This window comes from Aythya fuligula, chromosome 1, assembly GCF_009819795.1.
Source record: "Aythya fuligula isolate bAytFul2 chromosome 1, bAytFul2.pri, whole genome shotgun sequence".
NCBI lineage: Eukaryota > Metazoa > Chordata > Aves > Anseriformes > Anatidae > Aythya > Aythya fuligula.
Window position 1 is genome coordinate 166,461,061 of NC_045559.1, and position 18,062 is coordinate 166,479,122.

The 18,062-nt window shown below is 33.0% G+C and overlaps 1 protein-coding gene across 1 annotated transcript in view; it reads left to right on the top strand.

Annotated features, from left to right (window-relative positions):
• KLHL1 (kelch like family member 1) overlaps positions 1–18,062 on the top strand; it is a 234,593-nt gene that overhangs the window by 92,874 nt on the left and 123,657 nt on the right. Inside the window, exon 4 of the mRNA XM_032208096.1 lies at positions 11,320–11,516. Within this exon, the coding sequence (XP_032063987.1) occupies positions 11,320–11,516 (197 nt within the window). The remainder of the gene's footprint in view (positions 1–11,319; positions 11,517–18,062) is intronic.

The following is an 18,062-nucleotide window of genomic DNA, read 5'->3' on the forward strand; positions in this document are numbered from 1 at the left end:
ACCTTGATTTCTTTGCAGAATGTTGTATTTTTATTTTTTTTTTTCTATGAGCTGGAAAACCTGAAGGTTTCTTATTGTGGTCAGGTAGTTAAGGACCAACCTCCAAAAATGGAAGTAAAGAGAACTTCACAGGAAGTTTAGCTCCAGTGTTTTCTAATTTGCCTCATGTGCATGCATATTTGCATCCATAATGTTCTTTCATTTAAAATGTGACATAAAGTCCAAACTACCTTAAAAATGACAACATTATGTGCCATTGTAATGTTACCTTGAAGAATGAGAAACTTAGGATGGTCACAAAGATCTTTAATTTATTTTCTTATTTTCTAATTTTTTCTTAATTGCGAATTTGCAGTGGTAATGCACCATTATCCTTTAAGCTCTAACCCAGTATGGAGACAAAATAAGACTTCAAAAATATTTTCTCGAGTATACAATTTAAAAGGAAATTTCACAAATAATTGCTGACCAAAAGGAGCGATAAGACTAATTTTGCATGCTAAAAGAGAACACATTTTGTCTGCCGTAGACCTTTCAGGTTTTGTTTACTCTGTCTTGCATTTCTGTTCCATCAGATTGTTTGTTCTGATTTACTTTTTTTTTTTTTTCTCAGCTTGTGCACTTACATCTTGAAATTCGTGTTAGACTATTTCTTTCTCTATTCCTTTCTATCAGACATCTTATCCAACTCCTTAAATTCCTAGTTACACTTACGCTAGTTAATTAAACAATGCTAGGAAAGATTTGAAGGCCTTGGAACATAATTATCTATCTGTATTGATCCCAACTCAGTTTTAGCAAAATTCAGCTAGCATGCTTTCTAACAAACCTTAAGTATAGCCTGGAAACAAAGGCTTGTCATGGATATGGACATCCTGTGTGGAGGGTGAGAACATTTAACAGTGCTACAGACAATTCAGGGATAACTCACAGCTGATTAGGTCATGATACCAAACATGTTCAAGTTACTGAAATAAACTCAGTCTTTGCTCCTTGGCTAATCGTTCTGTTTTCCAATGTCCTTTGCCTGATCAAAAGCTGTCCCCTTAAACCTTAATTGTTTTTTCCCCTCGCCTTTCCACTATCTCCCATGATTTATCTAGATTCATAAGTTCTTATCTCTTTTCTTCCCTTCCATGTCTTTATTTACCTCTAGTCTAGTACATGCCATTTTTTCCTTCAAGTAGCCACTTTTCTGATATCCAGCAGTGTAGCAGCTAACATAAATAGCCATTCAGCCTTTTAATCTGTGATCTGGAGCATACAGAGTCCAGACAGAATATCTAGAGAATTAAGCTGCCAAATTCTAAACACCTACTGCACAATGTGTGAAATTCTTTTTTAACTAGTCATAGTTTTTGCAAGTTTAGCTCTTTATTCTTTTACCCCAGGAAAAGCAAACCATTTTGACATGTAGGTAATTTTTCATTTTTCCCTTTGTTTCCTTTTTCCTGTAAGTACCTTCTTCCCTCAAAGAATAAATAGATAGATAGATAAACAGATGGATAGATAGAAGTTAATGTGTTAGCAGATCTTCTACAGCAATTTCAATATAAACAGAATACTTTGTTCAGACAAATCAGAAACTTCTGATCTCTTGTATCTCAGAGATATAATCCATTGTTCTAATCTCTTGTATCTTAGAGATATAATCCATTTAAGATTTTTAAGAAATTTTTAAGAAAATTTAAAGAAACACAGAAACATCTAGGTTGGAAAAAACCTTCAAGATCATGAAGTCCAACAATCAGCTTTGAGACCTACTGAATTCCATCACTAAACCAAGTCATTTAGTTCCAAGATCACGTCTCTTGAATACCTGCAGGGATGTGCACTTCACCACTGTTAAATGGAACAGAAATCTGATTTAAAGACTTCAGAAGAACAGATAAGCTTAACAAAATGGTAAAATATTAGTAATGTTGTCTGCTATTACTTCAGTACGCTCATATTTGGCTTGCTTCTTGAAATCTGATATTTTGTGGGCTAATGAATAAGTGTGGAATGGAGTAGAACATTTGAACATTTAGCTCGTTGGAACAGAATAAGAAAGCTTTTCAACAGTTTGTTAGATTTTGACCTTTTAACTAGTATCACACCTATAAGTATGTATATTATAGTTATTTCTATTTGGTGTATATGTAAAGTCTTTCTTTTTATGTAGAAAATGTTAATGGTGTATACTATTTTAATTTCTACAGTTTGTCCAAGGAACTAGACTTAAGTATCGTAAAACATTTAATTTCAAGTATAGTTGCTTCTGTTTGAGAGAAGTTTTTCTCTGGGGACAACTGAACACTAAAATACAGTTAACATGGGCTTTTTTTTGCAAAAACGTGGAAGCTAGAAGTATTACATTGCAAATATTTTTAGATGTAAGTTTAAAAGGGGAAGCATTTTACATTATATTAAGTAACAGATATTATTACTCACAAGTCTCTGAGGTAATGAATTTATGATCTGGCCCAAAACAGAGGCTCTTCTGCACACAGTTACAGAATACATTTAGAAAGGGACAAGAGAAGGAACATTTAATAAGATTTTAAGTAGACAATGTTTTTGTTCAAACAGACTGAAATTTGGTGATAACTGAAGTTATCATCTATTTCAGTCACTTTGAAAAATCAGCACTGAGCACAAATCCTTTCCAGAAGATTGTGTCCTTTCAGAAGCATATGTTTCTGGAAGCATGTTAGATCTATTATATTTAACAGGAGTACTTCACCCAGGAGTTTTAGAACGTGGGATGTTAAATCTGCTTCTGTTGATCAGTAATGAAAAACACCTCAGGAAATTTTGAAAAATTTTTCGTGATTGTGTGTCTCAAAGTTTTCAAATTCAAAACCAAAATAGTTTTGCTAAAACTGTCAGAGAAAATGAACAGATAATATTTACTGCAAAACCAAGGCTATTTTCCTGTATTTTTCCTATTTTCTATGATTAAGTGAAACTGTGATCCAGTACAGAAATTCTTCACACTTCTATATTAAAGATAACATTAGCTTCAATAAGCATTTCTATCACTCTTGGTTGCTTATTTATTAGATTTATATATTTTTAACAAACTGTATTTCAGGTTTTTGTTTTTAAGAATTGTTCAGTCTTCATTCATCCTATAAAAAAATATAGAATGACAAAATACTTTTTAAAATTTGGTTTCATGTTTAATCACCCCCAAAAGTTTTCTTTTACAGTGGGTCCTAAACAACTTCACATTTACATTATTTAGAAAGTATATACAGTGTGCGTTCATAAAATTATATATAGAGATCAAATACATATACATAGATTAAAAACAAACAAAAACAAACAAACAGCAACAACAAGAAAAACACCAAACAAGCCATACGCCACACCTTTTCTGCTAGCCTACAAAATAAAGGAAACATTAATTTTCAGGATATCTCTTTTATGTTGATGAAATTGTATGATGAAATTTTATGCTGAAATTTATGATGAAATTGTATGCCTTTAATTATCAAGAATAATTTCTTGCATATATATAAAAAAAAGGAGTGTATGGAGTATATTCTCTCTTTGCCAATTGTGTGAAGTCAGGATAATATCTAACTTAGAGAGGAAAAAGAATATTTTGAAGTCTAAACAACTTGATGTAGAGCTTGTCATTTATGAGGAACTGGCATATTAAATAAATTTAGTGTTTTACAATCATGTATGAGTAAAGCTTGACAAATTCTTAAGTTAGATACAGTGTTCATTTTATTTTGCTTGCTTTGCTTATGGTTTTGTTGTTTTGCCTTTTAAAATAGGCAGTATTCTTAGCCTTCTTTTTTATCATCTTAAACAGATTCTGTTAAAGATAGGAATTCTGTTGCCTATAATGTTATGAAATTCTATGTACAACTTTATATTGTTCTCTCTCTACCTATAGGTAGAAGACTTATTCTGATACATTTAAAGCTGAGCTGTATTACCTCATGTTTAAGCAAATGGAGTTCTAAACAATTTGAAAGGTATAATTACATTGTGGCAGGCACAGTATTATGTCTATGCAGCCCTGATAAGAACTGCTCTTAAATAAAGAACATAAGACTATATCTAAGTAGTTAACAGGAAAACAAGAAAATTAGATTGCCAAAAATAATGATAGTAAAGTTTCTATGGAGAAGCAACATTACTACGTATGAAATTTACAATTATTATTTTTTTATTATTATTTTCCCTAAGGATATTTTTGAGCAGTTTAAAAACTTGAATAAAATGTACTTGTGCTTTGCTAGGTTTGACTGGTTCATTCAAAAGAACAAATTATGTTTACTGTGTGTTGTAACAGAACTACAATTTAGGAGGAAAAAAAGCATCCTCATTTCGATATCAGTTAAACGTATCATGTGAGGCAGCTCAGAAATTCTGAAGCCACACTTACATACAATGGATATACAAGTAATATGTTTTATTTTTCAAGCAGCAAGATGACTGACTGAAGAAAATCTAGGACTGAGATCCTAGTGTCCTGACGTACATGGATATGTGTTCTTTGATCTTTTTAGCCTTCAGGAGGAGCAGTAATAGAAGAATATTTCTTTGCCTCACTTTCTTGGGTAAAGATTCTTTCTTGATCTAAAAAACTTTAATTTTTATTATTTTCAATTATGCTTAAATATTTTAAATAGAACAGAAACTAGAGATTGAGCTTCTGGTGCTTTTGAACTTTCAGAGTTTCTTTGAACTTAGTATAGAGCTATGAAGTTGCTATAGATCTCCTCAGATTACATCAGTCTATCTAATTAGTATGCATTCCCAACAGTGGTTAGAAGAATAGACTAGTGCTTTCATACAGTTAATGAAACTGATAAAGCAGAAATCATTTAACTAAAAATAAAATAAAAAAAAATAATTGATTTATTTATGAGTTTCTGATAAATAAATAAAAAATAGTATGTATCATATATGTAAGAGGATTAAAGTCTGTTTGATCCTAGCTTTTAGTTAGATTTTATTTTGGAGTTTTTTTTTTTTTAATCGAAGGTTTTTCAGATGACTTCTCTGGCAACGTTATATCTAATAACACATACAGAGCAGACAGCAAGGATATAGCAAGAAACTACCTTTAGGCACAAGAACCCTTAGGTGCCCTCAGAATGTAAGACTTAAAATATCCCAGGAAGTTTGATTTTTTTTTTTTTAATCAATGAAACTCAGTTCATATATGAATAAAAGGTAAGAATGATACTTGGCATAGTTTTGACACATACCGATTTATAGTCTTCCAAGCTGTTCCTTCATATTGTACAGAGGTTGTCACAGCCACAGTTGATCATTCTTCAATATGCAGTACATGTAGTCAGGAAACAAACGTAAGTACTGAAGTCCATTGTCTAAAAAGAACTGAGAGAAACTAAGTCTTTATATACTTATATGAGCTTTTGGAGATCATTGTTGTCATACCCTACCCTATTTGTTGCACAAGTGCTGTTGAAAATTTATTTAATTACTCTTTTTATTTGTGTTTTCAAGGTACTCTTTATCTTGTGATGTTTTCTTTGTTTATTTAATATGTAGACAGTATATGTTTTTATTTAGATTCTTACTTAAAAACTTAAATAAGTTTTTATTTAAATTAGTAAATTTCCATATATAATGACTTCCTAATAGGTGAACTACTGGTGAAGTAATCAATATTTTGATTATGTACACAGGTACACACTAGTACATTTTAGCAAGTAATCCCAACAATGAAATAAGTAATTTTAACTTTTTTTTTTTTTTTTTCTATAGTCAAATGAAAAAATACATCTCCAGGCGTGTTTCAGAGCAGTAGCATATCTGTCTTTATTTTTTATAAAATATTTTTGGAAGATTACATCCAGTTAAAATAATTTAGTATTTAAACTCTTATTTTTATGTGTATTTTACAGGCATGTGTGACTAAATTCAAATTTCTAAAGTGAGCTAAGGCACACAAACAGCAGTTTTATGAGGAGAAAGAGTTTGATACTGATCTCTTAAAAAACTGATGTTTATAAACCAGTGAGCAAGTTTTCTTTAAAAATATGACTGTGACAATTCAGTTATACAACAGACTTTGTTGTTTTGATATATATATATATATATTATTTTATTTTTATTTTATTTTATTTTTTTTTCTCAGACCAAGAGAGGAAAAAGTACCACATCATGGTATGTTTTGACTAATATGCATCTCTGATCTTTAGCGAGACATTTGCAAGATTTCCACTCAGTGGGGAATTTTAATTAGTTAATAGGATTTGATTATCATTCTCCAATGTTGTAATTTTCTACACCTTTGAAATGCAGGCTGAATTTGGCAGTACATTACAATGACCATGTGATCAGTTCAGTTTAGTCAGTTTGCACAAAGATGCAGCAATATTAGGATGAAAATAATAGTACAGCTTGTTAAAAGATAGATGCTGTTTTATTTATCATAATTCTCAAATTCCTGTGACAGATGCATTAACTTTTTTTCTTTTGCAAATAACATATTTTTCCAGCTGCAGAAAAAAATATGAAAGTAGTTTTCTTACACATACTAATTCTTAAAGTTCTTATAAAAATGGTTATTTGAAATGACAAGTTCCCCTAATCTTGAAGCCATGGTTGGTAGTGAGAAGCTAAAATCATAACTGACAATTTATCTGAGTATCATAGTGACATATTTGAATTAAGTAAATACTTCTTTTATTTAGACATCCATTTTCTCTGAGATTATTTCATAAAACTTAAATAAACAAAACCATAAAGACTCCAGTGTGAAGAATGAGGAGTTAAAATAAGTTGAGCTTTTCAGGAGATGAATTTCACCCACAGGGACTAAAAAAGAGAAGCAATATAAATAGAAAAAGATTGAAATTGTCAGGACAGGAAAATGTTTCTGTTAGGAAACAATTTTCTGCTGGGAAAAGTATTTTCATAGTTAAGTCATGTGTTTTAACTTGTCTTCTATTTATTGTGGCAGATATCAAATTGGCCTAAATTCAAGTAATTCATCAGCACCGTCAAGTACGTCAAGTAGAAACTTCTTTGAGTTACGCATACTTCTTAGGTTAATTTGTGTTTAGTTTTGGTTTTGGCTGCTAATGTATAGGATGAATAGTCTTGATAATACAGATAATAGTCAGATCCTAAGTTTTTCCTCAATTCAAATTGCACTTTTTATTTGTGTAGGAGGCTAAGCACTTGTCTTGTAGTATCTATTTTATTTATTTAATAATGAATTTGTATATCTGCAGTGAGGCTGCCTTTCCAAATTTTCACTGATGCAAAATGCTAAAGTGTAAGGAAATAAACAGAAAAAGCCTTAGAGAGCTTGTCTTACCTCACTTGCAGCTGATGATACTGGTTTGCAACAAATAGTTAACAGAAAATAAGTGTTAAATGAGGAGGATCCTCTGCAAAAGGAATATACTGCCTGTTGTGTTTCCTCTTCTGGAAACAAACTCACATTTACAAAAAGTGTAAGTGATCATACAATGTAGAATATATCTTTTAAGATACTGGTCCAAACCAAAAATTTAACATTCACTTCAGAAAACAGCTGAAGACTAGCACATATTCTGCTATGAGGAAGCTACTTTTTATTGCAGACTTCATTGGCTGCTCTTCATGGATGAATGTAAGAGATAATTACTGCACATTATATCATTTCCAGGAGTTGACAGTAATAAGGAATGTGAAAATCAGAAGTGGACCCAAAGAGTGTTGAAAAGGGACTAAAGCATTTCCAGACTCTTTATTACCTGTTCCCTATTAGTTCCAATCATTCTAATACTGTGTGTTTGGGAGCAGATGGACTGAATTCATATCACCAAGTATAAATATCGACAGTGGCAGAGCAAGTCAAATGAAGGTGCTTCTTTTATGGTTAATTACAAGAAATAACCAATCCTTGGGAGTGATCCATCACCTTCTAAAGTGGACTACTGAAACAGAGTAGATGTGCTGTATCTTCATATTTCTCTCTGTTGATTATAAAGGGAAATCTAAAATGTTTAGCTCAGATTGCTACCTGGTAGATACCTAAGACTTGGTAAGATTAAATAAGAAATGTCAAAAAGGTTTGTTATAGTGGTATGAAGCATAGCACAGTTTTCATAAGCTCTTTCTATTTGTCATTGAAATGTGATCCTGTTGAAAAAAAGCAGTTCACTTTCATAACCATTATTCAAACAATTCAACTACTTTTCAAAAGCTGAATAACTATTATCTTCATACTATCTACAGTTTTATTTACAAAATGGAGACCTAATAAACAAGCTGCCTTACCAGGACTGAGTATAGGGGTTAGCTTATGGAAAACAATTATAATTTATTAAAAATATTTAAAAATGATTCATAATAAAGTATAATAAATATATTAGCGTTATGAAAATAAATAATTATAAGTCATATTAAGAAACTCTTCAAAACTGCAATACAACTGATTAAGTCACATGAAATGGAAAGGTTAGAAGATAAACACTCGACTAAAAGGAATTAGCTCTAGCCTTTGTTTCTGATTACTTGACATTTCCTATGACTTCATTTGTGTACCCTGACTCACAGAGTATCTTAATGTTGTTGAAGGGTCTTTGCATGAATGGATCAACGTGCAGATTAATTACCTACACAAGAGAGAAAAATAGATTACTGTGCACATGAAATAAAATTATATTGCCATATGTTATGTATCTGGATTGAAATTTCTTGCTCACGCACAGAGCAAGTGAGCAGCACCTACTGAGTGGTAAAACTGTATTCCTGTTGATACCTAATGGTCACTGTCTGCGGGAAGTTGATTCCCGTGACTCACACACTGACCATGTTAGTCTGCAATGTGTTCAAAGATGCAGTGATTCCCTATACACAAAATTATTTAGAAAAGTTTAGCTTAAAGAGTAGGAGAAAGAAAGAGATTTAGCAAAGACAATAAAAATATCAGGGAATTTTTATATATTCTCTCTGCTACAACTTTGTTAGTGAAATAATAAATCGTACATATCCATTATAAGGATGCATCCTAAAGATAAGCATTTTAATTTCTGCATAAACAATGCACATAAAATTTGTCACAAATAGAACTATAATTTAGAGTAGCAATTAAAATCCATTAACATTTTTGATTGTTTTTTAGCCTTTTTTCATACTAATTAATGTAACACAAAATGAGATTTTTAAGCTTTAGTTAATTTGTTTTGCTCATGCTGAAATAGTTGTGCAAGCCCCTTATTTCATAAGTGTGAGAGGGAAGTAAATTGAGGAAACAGTAACATTAAAAGTAACCCCCTTGAATAGCATATTAAACAGTTTTGATTAGATACTTGGATCATCTAACTGTCAATATAAAACTGTCTGAGGAGGTCACATTATATATACTAAGACTCTTAAGTGCCTTTTTTTTTGCCCCTTTTTTTTTTTCTTCCTTCTTTTTCTTTCTAAACTTAATGTGCTAGACCCAGGGGACTGTTCCTGTATGGAAACTATCTGTTTCCTCTAATGCTATATTTAGTGATAAAAGCTGTGAACTTTTTTTTTATAGCTGGTGACAATTCTTTCAATCTTTCTGGCAATCCTCAACAGTTATCCAGACTAGTTTTGTCTGGTCAGAGACTTCTTTGAGATTGTTGTTGAGAAATAAGTAGTGTGTAAGAAAAAGAGATTTAAAACTCTGTTTGTTTGTTTGATAGCTGTTTTGCACATTTTTTTTCCTGCTTTTTAGTACTGGGATGATCAGTTTTAACCTGGAAAAAAAATATATATATATATATTTTAGCTTCTATACAAAGTAGAACTACAGTTTATGTAGTGAGTAGGGTGTTGGGCCAGTGGTTACCTGTAATCATGGAGCAAATTTGGGACTATCATTGATAAATACATGGGTCAACCAAGCATCAGCTTCATACTGTGCCTTCTGACTATATTGTGCAAATATGGGGGGGACAGAAGTGGTATGAACAGTCAGATAACATTAACAGAAACTCACATGGATATACAAGATGTATAAGAATAAGCAGAGGAAAACTGAAGTTATGCTGTGTACTTGATCTGCTGCTCTAATCTTTACAAAAGGGAGGTATTATAACCAGAAAGGATAACTTCATAGTTTCCATCTTGTATTAAAAGCTACAGGTTTAGCTTTAAAGGAGGCAAAAAGGTCAAATCTTCAGTATTATTGTATTTCTGGTTTGGTATTGCAATATAAAACGGCTTTTCTTTTCTATGGCAATCTGTTGTGAAGTTGAGGATTTTGGAACTGCTCAATACCATGTGATAGAACTATTAAGACATGTAGATTTCTGTTTATATGACAACAAACACAAAAAGTGCATGGGGAAAAGAGGTAGTTTATCAAACAGTTGAACTATAATACTTTGAACAGAAAGATCAATATACACTTAATCCTCTTATAGTGTGAAGAGATTTTTCCAAGCACAGTGTTAGTTAAAGTGTTAGTTTCTTACAATTTATATTAGACTTACACATTTTCATATCATGTTCTATTTTCCTGTTCTCCAAGCTATTCCTGAGTTGTCTAATTTATTGTCTCAAGTTATTCACGTAAGAGACCATACAAAGATTTAATTTAAAAATGACAGCCTTGTGGGACATGATGACAAGAATGATACTTATTCTTCAATAAAGGGATGTTTTTTAAAATGTATATTATTTTATTTCACGTTTTGTTTATTAAATAGTTTATCAGTCTGTAAGGTAGAGATGATATGAAGTGACAAAATTAAATATAATGTAAAAATAAATGAAAGATAAATATTATGCATCCTTGTATGCTCTTCTAGCTAATGTAAAAGTCTTTTAGAAGAATGGTATGCTTTGAGAGATATGAAATATATTATTTAGGTAAAATTACCCCCCAAATCATGTTACAAATAAGTACCAAAAGTTTGAAATGTTTAAGTATTGTTTTGAAGATACTTATATTTTTAATTATACTTTTTTAGCCAGTTACTGAGTTTTTTGCAAAGATGAGAGTTTTAGTCTGTACCACTGAAGATAATGCAAGTTTAATCATCAATTTCAAAATAAATAAATAAATCACAGCCAAGTCGTTATATAGATACTTAGATTTTAATCTCATTATAGACACAAAAACAATGTTCTCAAGATGCTTCTTCTTTCAATATGTTCCCATCTCTATTTGTATCGATCTTATATAGCTGAATTAATGTTTACACACTGTAATGTTCGTGTAATTGAAGTGTCCAGTCATAGACATTAATCCTCTGCTTACTTTTTCTGCAGAACTATTTATATTAAGCTAGAATTATTTACAAAAGATGCTGCATGTTTTGTTTGTTTGTTTCTTTTTAATGCCAAGCTTACATTATTCAATTTTTTTAGGCTGCCTGGAGCTGAAAGAGGACACTATTGAAAATCTTCTGGCAGCTGCCTGCCTCCTCCAACTCCCTCAAGTGGTAGAGGTTTGCTGCCATTTTCTAATGAAGCTTTTGCACCCATCCAACTGTTTGGGAATACGAGCATTTGCTGATGCACAAGGATGCACAGAGCTAATGAAGGTGGCTCACAACTACACAATGGTAAGGCAGTTTTAGAAAGCTCGAATTATGATCATATGAATCCTCTATATATTTTCTAAGTAAAATTATCTTGCTAATTTTGAACTTGGAATCCTTCTGTACTTTATATTACAAGTGGCTGTTTTGAAACCATAGGAATGGTAATTCCTCTGAACTTCCTTGAAGGTATGAGAATTCACTTTCTGTAATGTCCTGCTGAGTGAGAACAGTATATGCCTTAATTAAATGCATATTCAAATACAGTTGATAGCAGCAAAGCTATGTATAAGTCCTTAGAATACTTTTTATTTATTTATTTATTTATTAATCACCATTTTGCTTTAGGGAAGCTTTGTAATTTTTTGTACGTCAGTACAATATCAAGAGAAGTTTTTGTTTGTTTGTTTGTTTTTTCCCTGAAACATTATCCCACCTTTCATTCATCACTGAAGTAGATTAAGACATAATGGACAATGAAATGAATGAGCAGAAGTTAAATGATGGATGTTGTCCTGACAGCATTTTATTTTTTTTCCAATGGCACCTAAGAGAACTGTATGACATAAATATTAGAAATTAACCAGAATCAACGGAGCAAAAATACGGTACTTATTCAGAAGCTAAATCATATCTATAGCCATTTAATTCTGCATAGTTTGACAAAATTAAAAACATTTGGCTCATGAAATTAAGCTTACATAAAGAGTAGATTACTTATCATTTCTGAGAAATAATGGTCCCTTAAGGTCTAGTTAGAAATTGTTACTGAAGTAATACAGAAGGTTTCAGTAAATCTTCTTGGCTTGTCCAGCAGTTACATCATTATTTTATTTATTCTTTTGAGTAACTAATACCATATTGTAGTTCATTGGTTTAACTGTGTTTTTCTTACCACTACAGCTGAGATATTTATATCCATCTAACACACATGGAGCTTGGTCTGTGTCTGGTTTTAATTTTATCTGTCTTCAGACATATAAAGCTAGTCTTCTGAGCCAAAGCTAGAGTGTTTGATGTTCTTCTGTTCATGGAGAGAAATAAGCTGTCAGAGCAGAATTCATCTGAGCTATTTTAGAGTGAGATTGTGTTAAAAAGTAAGCAGGTATGGGTCTGTAAGAATAAATTAAACCTTTTTATCATTTTTTCTTTCAGTAGATATAGTGTATTATTTTTATGTGTTTGTTTTGGAACATAGGCAATATAATGAGAAATTATATAAACAACAAACTAACAGGAATAAAATTAATTTCCAAAAGATCTTATGATTCTTTAAAACACCTTATTGAAATATTTTTGGGGTGAATTAAATTACTTATTGTAGTACCTTTGAAGAATTGTGACTGAAACAGCTGGTGGATCACAAAGATCTATGCCTATATATAAGATACAAGGTATATTATATAGTAAGTTACAGGTTCCAATGCTTGGATATAAAATCTGAATTATGTGCAATGGGAAAATTGTCAACAAATGATAGTAGATCAAAAAGGAAGTCAGTTGTATTTAATATGCAAACTCTGATGTAGTTAGAATTAATCTTGCAAGCATGCATGATAGTTACACATTTATATTTTCAGGAAAGACAAATAATCACATCTATTCAATTATAGTATTAAAAAAATAAATAATAATAAAAAAAACTGTATGTTATTCAACTCTGGACCTGGTGAAAAGATAATCATAAAAGTCTAATTCATAGGGCATGATATTTTCATGGGAACAGTGTTATTGAATTTAGGTATGAGGCAGCTCACATCTACTTGATTTACTCGTTTCTGTCAAATGTTGTGGATGAGCAATTCAGAATGGGGCTAGTGCCTTACCTATCTCTCTTGACTACAGCACTAGAGACCAGGTTGAATCTACGTAAGAGAAGAGGGATTACTTCTTTCCCACATATATAACCAAGAAAAATTGCCAGAGTACAGGCTAGATATCCTGGGAGAGGTGGGTGGAAGAACAGTGAGCAAGAGACTTTGTAACATGAAGAAAGGGTAGGAAAGTGCTGATCAGAGCAAAGAAGCTGATGCATATTCTCTGAAGTGACAAAAAGCATTATTTTTCCTGCAGGCTCCAAGGAAACAGTATGAACTGTAATGAGAATGAACTTATCTATGGCAAATATGGCAAGGGCAGGGTTGTTAAAAAACTATTTCTCCTTCTGTCTTAAGCAGCCAATTTGAGGAGAAGCCTTTCTTAAAAAAGGATAATGAAATTCTTGTTTTTAAAAAAGCTCTCATGATTTAATGAGGATTTAAAGACCCTTTCTTTTCAGGGTGCTTTCTTTAAGAGTTGCAAGTGATGTATCTCAAATGTTGGCTGTGTGACAACTCCTTATCTTCCATGGTATCATTGCAAAAGCTCGTATGTTTTGAATAGGAAATAATGGCAGTCCCTTAGCTCTGACATACTGTGTAGTAGTTTGCCTGTAGAAATTTATTTTTCTGTGAGAGCTATATAAAATAAATAGTTTAAGTATGAAGGCAGAATAATGGATTAATAAATGCAGCATTCAAATTTTGGGTCTTTCTGCTTTGTAAGGATATTTTTATTCCCCTTCCCCCCCAAAATGTGAACCATGAAAACCGGTGAAGTGAATTTTACTTAACTAATTGTCTAAAATATTTACTTACATTTTTCACATAAACAGTGGAAGTGTCAGAAAATTAGTCTCTCTGATAAATGAAAAGCACCTATAGGAAGAAAATTTTTGAGAAACAAACAAACAAACAAAAAAAAAAAACCAAACAAATAACTTTGACAGCATTTGAGGGAACTCTAAAGGAATTTAAAAAGTGAAATAATATAATGATTTCTTTCTACATTTTTTTCAGTCTTTCAAAATACTGGGTTTCTTTTCTAGATGTTCAGCACCAAAGTATTTTAAAAATACATATGTTCAATTGATAAGAATTTATAGCTGACTGTCTGAGTAGCTAGTTCTATAATGCTAAAACAAGCTTTTTTTTTTTTTTTTTTTCAAGAGTACAAATAACAAGACTAAGAGGAGTAGATATGCATGCCCCCAAAGTAGAGAAAAAATGAAGATAATGACTGAGATTATGTACTTTTTGTCTTGTTCTTTAAATTTACAAAAAATATCTACTCTACATTAAGCACATGAAATTCTTTTTGACCCCTTATATCTATTAAATATTATAACCAATAATTGTCAAATAATATATATATGTATTGTACTAACCATACTGTTATCACAGAATCACAGAATTGTCTAGGTTGGAAGAGACCTCAAGATCATCAAGTCCAACCTCTGACCTAACACTAACAAGTCCTCTACTAAACCATATCACTAAGTTCAACATCTAAACATTTTTTAAAGACCTCCAGGGATGCTGACTCCACCACTTCCCTGGACAGCCCATTCCAATGCCTCACAACCCTCTCGGTAAAGTTTTTCCTAATATCAAACCTAAAACACCCCTGGTGCAACTTTAGCCCATTCCCCCTCGTCCTGTCACCAGGCACATGGGACCCCCACCTCGCTACAGCCTCCTTTAATGTACTTATAAAGAGCGATAAGGTCGCCCCTGCTATAAGAGAAATACAGTTAGAACTGACTACAAATATTAGTTCTGTGCCATGAAGTTTTCTGAGATAAAGACTCAAATAGCAATAATTTTACACTGACTGTGAAAGTGGGGAACAAGACAAAGTTTTTCAAGTTGGCTTTCAGAAAACAATTTTTAGACATAATATATGCTATAGAATGAGCAATGATTTTGAGGTATACTTCAAGTGAATCATTTCAGCATTGATTCAAAATCAGCATTTTGGGGATATCCGAGACATGAACAGTTTAATGTTAGAGTGGTGGTTTCTTCCAAGGAGTTAATGCTATATCAGCAGATACCAGAAATCAAATGTGGTATGAGCTGTGAGAGTAATTGCAGTTGCAATATTTAATTTCTTCATAGATTCAGTGCTGCAATGATTAAAAATGTTTCTTACCTCCTTGGAAGTTTTCAAAGGGAAAATATATATATATATGTCTATTTGAAAATGTCAGTTCTTGCAAGAGAAAATGAACAGACAGAAATGCTGAAAAGAAGAAAGAATTTAGAAAGAGGATAAAAAAATCTCCCCTTTCTCCAACTTTGGTTGTTTTTAAATTGGTAAAATTAGGGAAGCTAGACAGTTTGGAAAAGTAACTCTGAAAAGTGAATCTTAACACACAAGTTAGCACTTAAAAGTGAAAAACTGCTTAACACATTACTTCTCTTTTTTTTTTTTTTTTAATTTATTTTATTTTTTGTTTTCTTCTAAAAAACTGGCAAACCAGGTGTCTTTGGTAAATCTTGTCAGGAACAGGAAAGAAATCTTAAAGGAAATTACTGAAGGAGAACATTTTCTGAAAATACAAAATACTTCTTTCAAGTTATATTTTTGTTTTCGCAAAAGTTTTCTTTCCTATATCTTCCAAATGAAAAGTTTTACTTCCCTACTGCCCCAAATTAATTCTGAGCTAATTAAATTTTAGCAGTATTTTTTAACATTATCTGTCATATTTAATTTGTCCAATTCTGAAAAATATATGGCCCGTGTAACACAAGGCACAAGATTCTAATGATTGTAAAATGTTCATGATGGTCCAATTCATTTCCTTGGCTTATTTTTGTTGCTTCTGAGTTATGCCATTGAAGTTTCAGAGACAAAAGCAACAGATTATATTTTGGGCATTGGAACGGGTTGCCCAGGGAGGTGGTGGAGTCCCTGGGGGTGTTCAAGGAAAGGTTGGACGTGGTGCTTAGGGACATGATTTAGTGGGTGACATTGGTGGTAGGGGGATGGTTGGACCAGATTGTCTTGGAGGTCTTTTCCAACCTTAATGTTTCTATGATTCTGTGTTACACTGATCAGAGGCTTGAGCCTGAGCTGGAAAAGGTTGTGTGGAACATGTGGAACAAGGTAGATTAGGCTGCAATTTGCATGGTCCTGCATTTTTGCCTCCTAACCTAACCTATAGAAGTGTCCTAAAAGAAAGCTGGAGAGGGATGCTGTCAGGGAGTGTAGCGATGGAACAAGGAATAATGGCTTTGAACAAATGGAGAGAAGATTGAAATTGGATATGATGTGAGGAAGAAATTCTTCACTCAGCACAAAGCGCATATGGGAATTAGGGTTGAAGATGTCCCTTGCTTCTGTTCTTTTCCGTAAAGAATAGAATGAAATTACCTAAAAAACAGTGTTAACAAAACCAGAGCACAGGGTGGGAGGTGCAGGGCAGTCCCTGTGGCTGAGGGGCAGCCTTTCTTCCTGGCAAGCCAAATGGCCCGGGGGAGCCAGCCCCAGAAAAGGAGCCCTCAGCCCCCCAACCCTCCTCCTTCTTTCACGTGAGGGCATCTTCCAGGTTGCTCCCACCACAGCTGCCTTTGGCCACACGTGGGACACTCCATCACAGAGGCTTGCTGAGGTCACAGTGGCCACCACTGCCCCGCCTTTGCTCCGGACCCTATAAAACAGGACCCCTGCAGCTGGCCCACCATTCGCTCAGTGACTAGGTCCTCTGACGGCCAGCGCACACAGCAGGAAGGAGACTAGAAGCAGCAAGGCGAGAAGCAGCCCTGCTTGGTGTGCAAGGACAGCAATGCAGTCCAAAGAAGCACCAAGAAGGAATGCAGCTAACAAGGAGACAGGTCTATGAAACAGGTACAGGTCTATGAAACCTGATGACGTGAATCCTATTGCTGGTCGCTAAAGAGAATAGGTCGGCGCCTACCTCTCCACTCCCCATCACGAGGAAGCTGTAGATCACGATGAGATCTCCCCTCAGCCTCCTCTTTTCCAGGCTGAACAGTCCAAGTGACCTCAGCCGCTCCTCATACGTCTTTGCCTTTAGGCCCTTCACCAGGGCTAAAAGGCACTTGGCTTTCCTAGTAGCCAAGGAAAGGTTGGATGAGGTGCGTAGGGACATTGTTTAGTGTGTGACATTGGTAGTAGGGTGATGGTTTGACCAGATGATCTCAAAAGTCTTTTCCAACCTTAATGTTTCTGTGATTCTGTGATTCAAGTTAAATTTAATCTTAGAATAATCTTGCTTCTTATTTTCACTTTGGTGAAATTAAATATTAACCGATTCCTAAAATAAGGCATTCGCTATAGCACTTAGTTACTCATTTAAGGTTCCTGAACCTTAGGATAACTCCCTGTTACTATTTCATTCTCAACCAACATTTTATGGCTTTCATCCACCACTAAATTTGATTAGAAAGTCATTCTTCATCACAGTTGTCTTTACAACAGTATTTTAATGAAAATGAATAAAATGAATAAATGAGTATATGAAAATGATCAGCTTCATTTAATCTCCATAAATGCTTTAATGATTTTTCAAAATAAATTTTCCTTGCCTAATATCAGACTTGATATTTAATAAGTTCTAAATTACACTGTTTTGTTTATATATATGTGTGTGTGTGTGTATATATATATATATACACACACACACACATATATATATACACAGCTTGCTTTGTGCTTTCACATAACACTTCGTGAGGGCAAGATAGAGCCAGGAAAATCTCTTCATATTGAAGAAGAAAGAGCTGC